Raw genomic sequence first — 14,639 nt, forward strand, 5'->3', positions numbered from 1 at the left:
CTCTTCAAATAAAGTGACCATATTTATTTTTCCAAATAAATATAATTTGAATCACAAAATTCACAATCCGTCAATCCTTTGTCTTCAACGAGGGAAAAGGGCTGGTCGTCAAGTGCTTGAGCCCTTGGGACATTTCTGTCAAACTTCTTTAATTTTGCAAACGCCTCGTCAATAGGTACAAGCCCTGCCGGTTCCTTTGCAGCTAGCCCCTTTCGTGACTGCGATCAAGCGAGGCTTGCATCGCAGTCACGAAAGGGGCTACTTTGCAGCTGGCTTTGGATTCGCAGCAGCTTAGCCTTTAGCTTCTCGCGCGTCGTCGTCGGATTTGAATACACCATCGTAGCGGTGGTGATGTTGCAGGTGACTTATTATGTTGGATGTGTTGTTGCCCCTTTCCCTCCTCGTGGAACTTCTGCATTGCATTTGTTACAAATAGCAAGCAAACTGTTTTCCTCTGAAACTTTGAAAAAGTCCCACACTACTGACGCCATCTTTGTTTACTATCCGCGCTGCTTCTGAAAGTTACGTGACTACGTCACAGCCAGGCATGAGAAAGGGAGCGCTGGATTTGTGAAAAACTCCCTCTTCCTAAACCACACGCTATCAGTCGTACCACAGTACTGGCAAAACGGGAGGAGTCTACAGTAAAAACAAACGCCCTTCATCCCAATCCACCCACACCGCATTTTGTTAACCAAAAAATATATTATATATCGGAGCTATCAATAATTTTATCGGGATGATGTCATAATTGCTGATATCGGCCCAATAATTATCGACCCGATAATCATTGTGCATCCCTAGTGTAAATACACCGGATTTAGCAAGGATGCTTGCTAGTTTTCATCCGCAGTCCCCACACAAAGCATAAAAACGAAACAGGCAGGCAGTGAAGCATATCATGCTTTAGCTTGCTAACATTAAGATGGCAGCACCTGTCGGCCAACAAAGATGTTGTTTCAACAAATGTATTCACAAAATGGATTATCATCCAAACGTTATTGAAGCCTCCCGTGCAAATTACAGTGTGATCTTTAATATCTTTTTTTATACTATTGTCATGGTGGTACTTCATACAGAATGGTTTATTTTCATCCCAAAAGTTATACTACAGGAAGGAACATTTTTAAATGTTTAAAAATGTATTTGAACTTTTGTGACTTGTGTATATATATATAATTGATGGTGGTATTGCAAGAATGCATAGCTTTACAAATATGCTAGCTAGCGTGGATATTTCCCTTTTTTTATTTTATTGATGGTCCTTGAAGGCTAATATATCCCTTTCTAGATGCAGTGTCATGACCTCATAGGAAGTGGAGAGCTGGCAGTGTCCTCGTTGCCTAAACATGGTGGTGAATTCAACCGTATAACACCTGCTTCTCAACACCTTCCTTGCAGGAGTCTCCCGTCATCCTCAGGGACGGTAACGGCACCATCTACCCCATGGCCAAAGACTGCATGGGTGGAATACGAGACCCAGATTGGCTGGACCTACCGCCCATCGCCAGCCTGGGCATGGGAGTACACTCCCTGGCCAACCTCCCCTCCAACTCCACCATCAAAAAGAAAGCTGCTATCATCATCATGGCTGTAGAGGTAAACTATAGATGAGGACTCATTTTATTATCATGGCTGTAGAGGTAAACTATAGATGAGGACTCATTTTATTATCATGGCTCTAGAGGTAAACTATAGATGAGGACTCATTTTATCATGCTGTAGAGGTAAACTATAGATGAGAACTAATTTTATCATCATGCTGTAGAGGTAAACTATAGATGAGAACTAATTTTATCATCATGCTGTAGAGGTAAACTATAGACGAAGACTCATTTTATCATGCTGTAGAGGTCAACTATAGATGAGGACTCATTTTATAATGCTGTAGAGGTCAACTATAGATGAGGACTCATTTTATTATGCTGTAGAGGTAAACTATAGATGAGGACTCATTTTATTATCATCATGCTGTAGAGGTAAACTATAGATGAGGACTCATTTTATTATCATGCTGTAGAGGTAAACTATAGATGATGGCTCATTTTATTATCATCATGCTGTAGAGGTAAACTATAGATGAGGACTAATTTTATTATCATGCTGTAGTGTAGAGGTCAACTATAGATGAGGACTCATTTTATTATCATGCTGTAGAGGTAAACTATAGATGATGACTCATTTTATCATCATGCTGTAGAGGTCAACTATAGACGAGGACTCATTTTATCATGCTGTAGAGGTCAACTATAGATGAGGACTCATTTTATTATGCTGTAGAGGTCAACTATAGATGAGGACTCATTTTATCATGCTGTAGAGGTCAACTATAGATGAGGACTCATTTTATTATGCTGTAGAGGTAAACTATAGATGAGGACTCATTTTATTATCATCATGCTGTAGAGGTAAACTATAGATGAGGACTAGGCCTGCCACGATAACACATTTTGCTGGGCGATTAATTGCCCCCGAAAATATCGCGATAAGCGATATTATTGCGACCGGTTAGAGAATTTTTTTTGAGAAATTTATTTCCCAAAACTTTTATTTTGAAGCCCACCGCTCCGTCTTTAACGGTGTTTGACTTTTATTTTGAAGCCCACCGACCGGACCGGAAGTATTGTTGTTATTATCCTAAGCAGAAACTATGAGCCGACAACATGTCTCGTCCGGTTGTTTTTGAGCTAATGATAAAACAAATTGTTGGTGAACAACTACCTTTCGGTTAGTTTTAACGTTAGCTACTAACGTTAGATGCAGCTACTACAGGCAATCAACGATGAGGAGGAAGCGTCAAAGCAGTAATAGAATAGCTGTGGTGCGTAAGCACTGCAGCACGACTCGAAACTACCGGAGTGTTATAATAAATTAATTCATGTTTAACTTGTCCCCGTGTCCAGTCCTTTGACTAGCCCCACCCGTTCATTGTAAACAATGATGCATGTAATTGTATTAACGTTATTCTGTGTTGTACTTGTAGCTATGCTATACGTTGTATTTCGTTTGTTAGATATTTAGCTAATGTTGTTAGCATGGAATGAGAATCAAAGCTCTATCTTTCATCATTATTTAGCAGTCCAGTTTCTCCGGGCAGTAGCGAGTAACTACTTGGGTCTAAAAATAGCTAACGTTACACTACAAATAATGCTACTTGGTTAAAAGGAGCAACACTATTGAGAAATGTCTATGTGGCGTTGCCCCACGGAGCTCCCGTGCTGTACTCTAGTAACGTCAGCGGCCCGCCTCCCAACACGGACAGTGACTGAAGGGGCACTGGTTCCGCCTCATTAAAACAAACGCGCAAATAGCAATTAATCGCGCCCGTCAAAATCATTGCATTCATTTTAATTATCGCAGCAATTAATCGATTTATTGCTTATCGCGGCAGGCCTAATGAGGACTCATTTTATTATCATGCTGTAGAGGTAAACTATAGATGATGACTCATTTTATCATCATGCTGTAGAGGTCAACTATAGATGATGGCTCATTTTATTATCATCATGCTGTAGAGGTAAACTATAGATGAGGACTCATTTTATTATCATCATGCTGTAGAGGTAAACTATAGATGAGGACTCATTTTATTATCATGCTGTAGAGGTCAACTATAGATGAGGACTCATTTTATCATCATGCTGTAGAGGTCAACTATAGATGATGACTCATTTTATCATCATGCTGTAGAGGTCAACTATAGATGAGGACTCATTTTATTATCATCATGCTGTAGAGGTCAACTATAGAAGAGGACTCATTTTATTACGCTGTAGAGGTCAACTATAGATGAGGACTCATTTTATTACGCTGTAGAGGTCAACTATAGATGAGGACTCATTTTATTATCATCATGCTGTAGAGGTAAACTATAGATGAGGACTCATTTTATCATCATGCTGTAGAGGTAAACTATAGACGAGGACTCATTTTATCATGCTGTAGAGGTCAACTATAGATGAGGACTCATTTTATCATGCTGTAGAGGTCAACTATAGATGAGGACTCATTTTATCATGCTGTAGAGGTAAACTATAGATGAGGACTCATTTTATTATCATCATGCTGTAGAGGTAAACTATAGATGAGGACTCATTTTATTATCATGCTGTAGAGGTCAACTATAGATGATGACTCATTTTATTATCATCATGCTGTAGAGGTAAACTATAGATGAGGACTCATTTTATCATCATGCTGTAGAGGTCAACTATAGATGAGGACTCATTTTATTACGCTGTAGAGGTCAACTATAGATGAGGACTCATTTTATTATCATCATGCTGTAGAGGTAAACTATAGATGAGGACTCATTTTATCATCATGCTGTAGAGGTAAACTATAGACGAGGACTCATTTTATCATGCTGTAGAGGTCAACTATAGATGAGGACTCATTTTATCATGCTGTAGAGGTCAACTATAGATGAGGACTCATTTTATCATGCTGTAGAGGTAAACTATAGATGAGGACTCATTTTATTATCATCATGCTGTAGAGGTAAACTATAGATGAGGACTCATTTTATTATCATGCTGTAGAGGTCAACTATAGATGATGACTCATTTTATTATCATCATGCTGTAGAGGTCAACTATAGATGAGGACTCATTTTATTATCATGGCTGTAGAGGTAAACTATAGATTTTTTGTAAATTGTCAACATAGCCATAACATACAAAAAGACCAAAACCAATACTTACAAGTCAAATCAAATGTATTTGTAATTTCTCTCCTGAACCTTGTCTCGTCTCCTAACAGAAGCAGACCCTGATGCAGCACGTCCTGCGCTGTGACTACGAGGCGTGCCGTCAGTACCTAGTGACCCTGGAGCAGGCCTTCCTGTTGGACCAGAGCGGCCAGGCCCTGGCCTCCCTCCTCGGGCATCGCTGCGACGGCAACCGCAACATCCTCCACGCCGCCGTGTCCGTCTGCTTCCCCGTCAGCAACAAGGAGACCAAGGAGGAGGAAGGTAGAGAGACAGCTAGAGGCAGGGAGAGGGAGAGAGATGGACGCATAGTAGGAGACATGCAAGGAGACAGAGACAGACAGAGGGACAGAGACACAGATGGTATTTTTGCAGCGTGTGGTTCTTTCTTAGTGTTTTTTTTCACCGCTTACCCCTCCCTGGCTCTGGTCTCCGTGGTAACCGCTGATGCTGTGTGGTTTCAGAAGCTGAGCGCTCGGAGAGGAACACGTTCGCAGAGCGCCTGTCTGCCGTGGAGGCCATCGCCAACGCCATCTCTGTGGTGTCCAGCAACAGCTCTGGCAACAGGACGGGTTCCTCCAGCACCAGAGGGTGAGCAGAACCTAGTCATTTAGAGACCTATTAGTATAGTAGGTAGTAATATAGGCAAGGAAGATTTATTAGTGGAAGAGTGATTGATAGAAGACAGTAAGAAGGTTAGTGTTTTATTAAAAACGTTTCAGATATTGATTGAAGGAGTGTTTTTATTTTATTTTAATACTGTGATACAGAGAATGTATAAAAGAGAATTTTCCAATGAGGTAAAATATACACACATACACCACTAGTCATGAGCTGCCAAGTCGAGCTGTGTATTCAGGACGGTGGACGACAAGGATGATGCTTCTTCTTGAATCGGCGCCCCGCTCTTTCTGAAATCAACACGGTAATCTTAGGAACTATGTCAACACGAATGTCACCATGACAACAGAGTTGTTGTGGCTGGCTCTCGTGCGGCCCGCCCCCCTCCCTCTCTTAAAGCTAGAGAGAGATGGCAAAGAAATGAATTATACATTTCAGAAGGGATGTTTAATCCCCTCTGTACACCTCACCTCCAGGCTGCGTCTGAGAGAGATGATGCGGCGGTCCTTACGGGCAGCAGGGCTGGGTCGCCACGAGTCTGGGCCCTCCTCCAGCGACCACCAGGACCCTGTGTCTCCGCCCATCGCCCCTCCCAGCTGGGTGCCGGACCCCCCACCTATGGACCCAGGTCAGTACAGCCAGTCCACTGAGGAGCAGCAGCAGCGCTGGTCAGGCTGTCTTTTCAAACTGGCCGCTTTTTCTTGTTTGTTTCTTGTGTTTTGTATCCAACAGAAGTAAGTCTTGAGTCTGAATTTGGACTAAGTGCTAAAGGCAGTTCTTTTTTTTTATCTACTTTTTTCTCCCATTTTCTATTTTTCTATTTTTCTCCCATCCCAATTTCGTATCGTCCAATTCTACCCTCCCCTGTCTCGAACGCTGTTAGGCCATGCCTCCCACAAGCCGGCTGCAATGTGGACCATGCCTTGCATCACGTGTCCCCTCCGGTACACGAGGAAGCAGCAGTCGCATCTTTTCACCTGAACAGCGCAATCTCTCAGCGTCGGGGGTCTGCGTTTTTGGAGGGCACACCGCCCCCGTCGCTTCCTGATCCTGCTGCGCAGGCGCACCAACCGACCTGTAGGAGTCGCTGTCCACAACGTCCGATCCACACCCTAATACTGCCAATTGTATTAGTATGAACGACCAGCCAAGCTGATAGCAATGCGGAGAGCTGGGCTCGAACCCAGCGTCTCTTGCATTGGTGGTGAGCGCCTTGCCCACTGCACCACCTAGCCGCCTAAAGGCAGTTCGTTCTTAAACCCTTCACGTTGTCAGAAGTGTCTCGTGTCTCTCTCTCTCTGGCCATGTCCAGACTAAAACGATTTTGGTCGTTTTAGGCAAAGTATTTGATCCTTTTTCTGAAAACCCAGTTTGCTAGTTGAAATGACTGGACACACACAGGGACATCAATCAATTAATTTATTCCAACAGGTAGTTTGAGCTACATGTGAGCCGCGGTCTTTCTCTCCTCTCCTTTGGAAACTAATGACGTTACGTTAGCTCGAAAAGCACAGAACCGGCGACACAAGTTAAGCTGCTAGCAACAGACACTATAACACTTCCGGTCGGGGGGTTTTCAAAATAAAAGAAACGGGAAAGACATTTATTTAGTAAATTTGTGGCATGCACTTATTATCTTGAGACGTTTTCATTTTTATGGAAACCTTAAAACTAAACGAAAACTAAACGGATCAAAATCGTTTTAGTCTGGACAAGGCCTCTGTCTCTCTGGGCTAGATCCACAAAGAATGGATTGCACGGTGCTAGTTGCACCCTTACTTAGAATTCATTATGAATTGAATGGATCCATTCTTTGTGGATCTAGCCCTCTGTCTCCGTCTGTCTGTCTCTGTCTCTCTGTCTTTCTCTCAGAGATTTACGTAATATTATATTGCTCATCATGACTGTATTAATGTTTCTTTCTCACCAGATGGGGACATTGACTTCATTCTAGCTCCAGCTGTGGGTTCCCTCACCACAGCCTCCACAGGGAGCAGCCAGGGTCCCAGTACCTCCACCGTCCCAGGTCAGTGTTAATAACCCTAACCCAGGTCAGACCACACTTCATACTATATCACCACAGATCCCAGGTCAGTGTTAATAACCCTAACCCAGGTCGGACCACACTTCATACTATATCACCACAGATCCCAGGTCAGTGTTAATAACCCTAACCCAGGTCAGACCACACTTCATACTATATCACCACAGATCCCAGGTCAGTGTTAATAACCCTAACCCAGGTCGGACCACACTTTATACTATATCACCACAGATCCCAGGTCAGTGTTAATAACCCTAACCCAGGTCAGACCACACTTCATACTATATCACCACAGATCCCAGGTCAGTGTTAATAACCCTGTAGATATTATATATATTGTTGCAGTTGGTCCTTTTTCTTTTATTGTTGTATATATATATTTAGGTGCTATGTTTAATATTGACTAATTTGTAATGAGGACCATGTGTACGCAACATACAGCTGGTGTCTTTAATAATATGTTCCGTCCTCTTCGCAGGTCCGTCCTCTGAGCCGTCAGTGGTGGAGTCTAAAGACAGGAAGGCCAACGCCCACCTCATCCTCAAGCTCATGTGTGACAGTGTGGTCCTGCGGCCGCACCTACGAGAGCTGCTCTCCGCAAAGTACGACTTGTTTATAGAGGAGAAGTTCTCCTGTGCAGCAGTTTGCCCTGGATTTTAAAATAAAATATTCCACTCGCCTGCCTTTCTAAATACCTTGTGCATCCGTCCGTCTTGTTGACAGGGACGCCCGTGGGATGACACCGTTCATGCTGGCAGTTAGTGGCAGAGCCTACCCTGCTGCCATCACCGCACTGGAGGCTGCGCAGAAGATGGCCAAGGGTGGGTGTCACTCACTAGCTCACCCATTCACTAGCTCTGTAACTAGCTCACCCGTTCACTAGCTCTGTAACTAGCTCACCCATTCACTAGCTCTGTAACTAGCTCACTCATTCACTAGCTCTGTAACTAGCTCACCCATTCACTAGCTCTGTAACTAGCTCACCCATTCACTAGCTCTGTAACTAGCTCACTCATTCACTAGCTCTGTAACTAGCTCATCCATTCACTAGCTCTGTAACTAGCTCACTCATTCACTAGCTCTGTAACTAGCTCACTCATTCACTAGCTCTGTAACTAGCTCACCCATTCACTAGCTCTGTAACTAGCTCACTCATTCACTAGCTCTGTAACTAGCTCACTCATTCACTAGCTCTGTAACTAGCTCACTCATTCACTAGCTCTGTAACTAGATCACTCATTCACTAGCTCACTCATTCACTAGGTCACACATTCACTAGCTCTGTAACTAGCTCACTCATTCACTAGGTCACACATTCACTAGCTCTGTAACTAGCTCACTCATTCACTAGCTCTGTAACTAGCTCACTCATTCACTAGCTCTGTAACTAGCTCACCCATTCACTAGCTCTGTAACTAGCTCACTCATTCACTAGCTCTGTAACTAGCTCACTCATTCACTAGCTCTGTAACTAGCTCACTCATTCACTAGCTCTGTCATTCACTAGATCTGTAACTAGATCACCCATTCACTAGCTCACTCATTCACTAGCTCTGTAACTAGCTCACTCATTCACTAGATCTGTAACTAGATCACCCATTCACTAGCTCACTCATTCACTAGCTCTGTAACTAGCTCACTCATTCATTAGCTCTGTAACTAGCTCACTCATTCACTAGCTCTGTCATTCACTAGATCTGTAACTAGCTCACTCATTCACTAGCTCTGTCATTCACTAGCTCTGTAACTAGCTCACTCATTCACTAGTTCACTCATTCACTAGCTCACTCATTCACTAGCTCTGTAACTAGATCACTCATTCACTAGCTGGTGGTATATAAGTGTATTGTATATAGGTAGGGTGGTATATAAGTGTATTGTATATAGGTAGGGGTGGTATATAAGTGTATTGTATATAGGTAGGGGTGGTATATAAGTGTATTGTATATAGGTAGGGGTGGTATATAAGTGTATTGTATATAGGTAGGGGTGGTATATAAGTGTATTGTATATAGGTAGGGTGGTATATAAGTGTATTGTATATAGGTAGGGGTGGTATATAAGTGTATTGTATATAGGTAGGGGTGGTATATAAGTGTATTGTATATAGGTAGGGGTGGTATATAAGTGTATTGTATATAGGTAGGGGTGGTATATAAGTGTATTGTATATAGGTAGGGGTGGTATATAAGTGTATTGTATATAGGTAGGGGTGGTAGGGGTGGTATATAAGTGTATTGTATATAGGTAGGGTGGTATATAAGTGTATTGTATATATGTAGGGTGGTATATGAGTATTGTGTTGAACACAGTGGGCGACCCTGGCATCGTGGAGAAGGAAGATGCGGACTCTGTGTTCATGGAGATGATCTGCCCGCTGGGGACCAACCCTGACGACTCTCCTCTCTACGTCCTCTGCTGCAACGACACCTGCAGCTTCACCTGGACCGGAGCCGAGCACATCAACCAGGTCAGTCTCTCTCTGCAGCTGAGCCTGAGCCTGCATTTTAAGCAACACGATACATTTTCTACTAAGGTATTTTTTTTAATGGTACACACTAGGCCTGTCCCCGACTAAGAATTTGTATAGTCGACTTTGATTGGCCAAAATGAGCCGATAGTCGAATATGAAAAAACTTAAATAATAATAGATATTTTTTTTGTATCATTCCATTTGGGCTGTGGGGGGTGCTTAACTCATTGACTGCCATGCTGTATTCCCATCTTTACTCCCTGGCGCCAGCGTTATTGACCATTTTCATGATGTTTGCGGCCCCATCGTATATTCTATATTGTAGCTATGGAGACAATAGTATGGCTCATTTGACAGGCACTATTTATAGTCCAACATGGACAAACCAGTTCATTTCTACATACTTTCGTTTGTGCGCTAAACATTCCCGTTTCAGCACCTTCTTGAGATCATGTGTACAAAATATCTTAGCAAATTAATAAAGTGAAGATGATTAAACGGAAGGTTTTGTAGATACAGTACTGAATTCTGCCATCCGGACACATGCAATTTGAAATATTATTATAGAATATAGAATACCAGGCCTATAAATTACCGTATTATAGCCAACTCGCACATCTATGGATCGGGCCAAATCTCCTCTTTCAAATGGCAAAGTTCAATTTGGATTTAGTATCTCCAGGCGTGCAGCAAGAACTGTGAATGAAATCTACTCTATGTACAGTTCCATTCTTATAATGGATATGGCTCCGCCATTTTGGATCGGATTGAAACGTGGATGGTTGCTAAATGTTCACAGAAGGTAGACACACTAACTGCGCTCCAATCTATGCCAATAACGCTCAGCATTGTGGTAGAGAATCCCGAAAAATGAGAAATAAAAATAAATCATACAGAAGTCATTTGATTGCAGGAAGCTTGAATCCGCTAGGAAATGTAGTTTTTCGAAATTTCAAAGCTCATTGAGAGCTCTGGATGCCCTCTCCTCATATGACTACAAACAGCGATGTGAGGTTTAAGCCAGACCCATCGGGCTTAAGAGGTTAAAATTCTCTACGATGTTATGACCAGTTTAAAGTTCACTAAACTGATTTTTTTTTTTAAATCATGTTCGAAATAAAGATTCATTCATTCAATCATGACCAGTTTAAAGTTCACTACAATGTTATGAGCAGTTTAATGACCAGTTTAAAGTTCACTACAATGTTATGACCAGTTTAAAGTTCACTAAACAGATTTTTTAAAATCATGTTCGAAATAAATATTCATTCATTCATTCATTCATGACCAGTTTAACACATTCAGTGCCAGACCCGAGATAAGTCGGGTTAACTCGCCATCGCTTGAGCGCCAAACCCGAGAAAAGTCGGGTTTTAATCGTTATTTCTTTTATTCGCTATATCCATTCATAATTCATCCATCCAGCCTGATATCATTGGGAATGGGTCTGAGATCGCAAACGGCCAATACCGCCGCCTCATGCCTTGCAGCCGCTATTGCACTCCATTTGAAACCATGTGGTTTGTTTTCTGGGCCGAGCTGCGGCGTGCGGGTGGGGTCTAAATCCTCCGGCAAGACAAGCGCTTATAACGATGCATCAACGAGGGTCACCTCCTTCATGTGCAATGCTGGATAACGTTGGAATCACGATCAGTATTTGGAATGGCGATCAGATAATTGGATTATTCTTTTTGCAGTACATCATAGACAAGGTAAGGACTGTTATCAATATTGCCTTGATCCGATAATTCTCTCCCCGCGATCGCAGCGTGTGTCTAATGTACTGTGTAACGTATTCCGTTGGTGACGATCGAAGCATAGAAAAGCGACCCCCCCCCCCCCCACCCTTTCTTGCATGCATGATGAAACATAATACCGATAATCTAGCGTTGATTTCAGATTAATTATTGATTCAGGCGAGAAATGGCACGATTTATAATGAAATGCAGTAAAACGCTGTTTGGCGTCGTTTCCTGGGATTACACAGAATCACTCTAAAACTATACTCATATTCACCACGGTATAAAACGGAAATGTATGGATGAAAAAAAATCTGTTTTTTGCATATTGACCGGAAGAAACTGACTGACAATCGACTATGTTATTAGATCCATAGCTATAATATTTAATATAGTTTTAGCACTGCAAACACCGGCATTTATCCCCATTGAACAAAGCGCTGGCACACAACGGCCATATGCCCATAGCGACCTCTGGCGCTGAACCTGTTAAAGTTCACTACGATGTTATGAGGAGTTTAAAGTTCACATACTGAGCTTACCTTCTGTGTTCAGGATATCTTTGAGTGTCGGACCTGTGGTTTGCTGGAGTCTCTCTGCTGCTGCACTGAATGTGCCCGGGTGTGTCACAAAGGACACGACTGCAAGTAAGTGCTTCAACAACTCTGTTGTGGTTTTCGCCCTTAAACAAGCTTTGTAAAGCTTTCTCCTTTTCTTATATTACTGTGATTGATCTTAGTTGTAAACATTCCATTATGTTATGTCCAATATTCTTGGTAAACATGATCTACTCGCTTCCAAAGAGACCATAAACTAAGACTCATCTTATGATGTCATCAGGTATAAAGTCTGAAGCTGCTTCATTGGCAAGTAATGGGAGACTGATTTTGTGGAGCCACAGAATGTTTTATTTTTATTATTATTATAATTAAACCAAATGAGCTTTATTCAATTCTGAAACAGAAAATGTACCATATACTCCAAACATTCCTCTGGGCGTCACCTTTCCCATGTCAGTGTATGGAGCCTCTATACCGGATGACATCACAAGCTTTAGCGTTCTACTTATACCTGATGACATCACAAGCTTTAGCGCTCTAGTTTATACCTGATGACATCACAAGCTTTAGCGCTCTAGTTTATACCTGATGACATCACAAGCTTTAGCGTTCTACTTATACCTGATGACATCACAAGCTTTAGCGCTCTAGTTTATACCTGATGACATCACACGCTTCAGCGTTCTAGTTTATACCTGATGACATCACAAGCTTTAGCGTTCTAGTTTATACCTGATGACATCACAAGCTTTAGCGTTCTAGTTTATACCTGATGACATCACAAGCTTTAGCGTTCTAGTTTATACCTGATGACATCACAAGCTTTAGCGTTCTAGTTTATACCTGATGACATCACAAGCTTTAGCGTTCTAGTTTATACCTGATGACATAACAAGCTTTAGCGTTCTAGTTTATACCTGATTACATCACAAGCTTTAGCGTTCTAGTTTATACCTGATGACATCACAAGCTTCAGAGTTCTAGTTTATACCTGATGACATCACAAGCTTTAGCGCTCTAGTTTAAACCTGATGACATCACAAGCTTTAGCACAGAGTCGTTCATGTTGCCTCATATTCTTTGAACTGTCTTAGACCTAAAGCCTGTACCTGGGCCCCATGGCTCTCCCCTGCACCCCAACTAAAGCCTGTACCTGGGCCCCATGGCTCTCCCCTGCACCCCAACTAAAGCCTGTACCTGGTCGTTACTGTAGCCGTACTCTTTCCTCCCCAGACTGAAGAGGACGTCCCCCACGGCTTACTGCGACTGCTGGGAGAAGTGTAAGTGCAAGACGCTGATCGCCGGCCAGAAGGCGGCGCGTCTGGACCTTCTGTACCGCCTGCTCACCACCACCAACCTGGTCACCACTCCTAACAGCAGGCAAGTTACACACCATTCAGGTCACCACTGCTAACAGCAACATTTTTTATTTTATAATAATCTAACCCTAACTTACTTTACTGTCATGCTATTGGACATGCTATCATCCTATTGGTCTACAAAGCCCTTAATGGTAAGGCCCCTGCTTACCTAGCAGACCTCCTCACCCCCTATACCAACGTCAGGGCCCTCAGATCGGCTGACAATGGTCTCTTAACCACCGTAGGTCTAATTTCAAGTCTGGGGGGGGGGGGGGGGGGGGGGGGGCGTGCTTTTGCGGTCATAGCCCCTGACCTCTGGAACAGCATCCCCATGTCCATTAAATCTGCCCCCTCCATCGAGTCTTTTAAATCTAAACTCAAAACCCACCTATACCGCCTGGCCTTCCCTGACTCACTCTGACTCTTGCCTTGCTTGTTGACATGTTGTTTTGTTTCCTTGTCTGTCCGTTTTTATTTTAAATTTTTTTTTATATACTTTTCTTTGTTCTTGGCTATGTGAAGCACTTTGGTTGACAAGTGTCATGTCTAAATGTTCTATATAAATAAATGTTATTGATTGATGCACTTGTCCTAATAAACTAACCTACACTGTAGCACTCAACACTTTGATGAACATTGTTACTCAGCTGATAGAGTTGTACCCTTCCTGATGACTTATCGTACAGAACTTGTAAGTCGCTAAATGACTAAATTAAATCAATCGAAAGGAGCCGTAGTCGACTGCCAATCTCTTAGTCGAATGCAAAATAAATTATATATTTTTTTATTATTCTTTCCAAAAGCAAAGAGGCCTAGAAGCGTGGCTAACGCTAATGGCGCGCATACCAGAGAGGCTAACTGCCTAAGAAAACAGGCACAGAGGCTTTCACCCATCTAATGAACACACTAGACTAGACAAATATCAAGATGTATCCATCAGTGGACCAATTGCATGCTTTTGCAGAGGACAAGAAGCCTTCAGTCGACTCCTTCAGACATTAAGCACCCCCCACAGCCCAAATGGAATGATACAAAAAATAATAATATATATATATATATATATATATATATATATATATATATATATATATTTTTTTTTTATAGTCTACTATCGACACATTTCGGCCAATCAA

At 42.3% G+C, this 14,639-nt stretch overlaps 1 protein-coding gene across 18 annotated transcripts in view; it reads left to right on the plus strand.

Moving 5' to 3' along the window:
- The window catches only part of ubr5 (ubiquitin protein ligase E3 component n-recognin 5), a 137,858-nt gene that overhangs the window by 61,046 nt on the left and 62,173 nt on the right, over positions 1 to 14,639 (plus strand). For 10 of the 18 annotated variants that reach the window (XM_084336878.1, XM_084336862.1, XM_084336865.1 and 7 more), the window contains 10 exons: positions 1,402 to 1,599; positions 4,762 to 4,972; positions 5,173 to 5,299; positions 5,806 to 5,957; positions 7,260 to 7,355; positions 7,852 to 7,975; positions 8,097 to 8,194; positions 9,686 to 9,843; positions 12,141 to 12,232; positions 13,379 to 13,525. In XM_084336878.1, the coding sequence (XP_084193004.1) occupies positions 1,402 to 1,599; positions 4,762 to 4,972; positions 5,173 to 5,299; positions 5,806 to 5,957; positions 7,260 to 7,355; positions 7,852 to 7,975; positions 8,097 to 8,194; positions 9,686 to 9,843; positions 12,141 to 12,232; positions 13,379 to 13,525 (1,403 nt within the window). Of the gene's footprint in view, positions 1 to 1,401; positions 1,600 to 4,761; positions 5,072 to 5,172; positions 5,300 to 5,805; positions 5,958 to 7,259; positions 7,356 to 7,851; positions 7,976 to 8,096; positions 8,195 to 9,685; positions 9,844 to 12,140; positions 12,233 to 13,378; positions 13,526 to 14,639 lie in introns of all 18 variants that reach the window. The other 8 variants (XM_084336861.1, XM_084336871.1, XM_084336874.1 and 5 more) reach the window with 1 other exon arrangement.

The sequence above is a fragment of the Notolepis coatsorum genome (genome assembly GCF_963971535.1).
Source record: "Notolepis coatsorum genome assembly, chromosome: 19".
In the NCBI taxonomy this organism is placed as follows: domain Eukaryota; kingdom Metazoa; phylum Chordata; class Actinopteri; order Aulopiformes; family Paralepididae; genus Notolepis; species Notolepis coatsorum.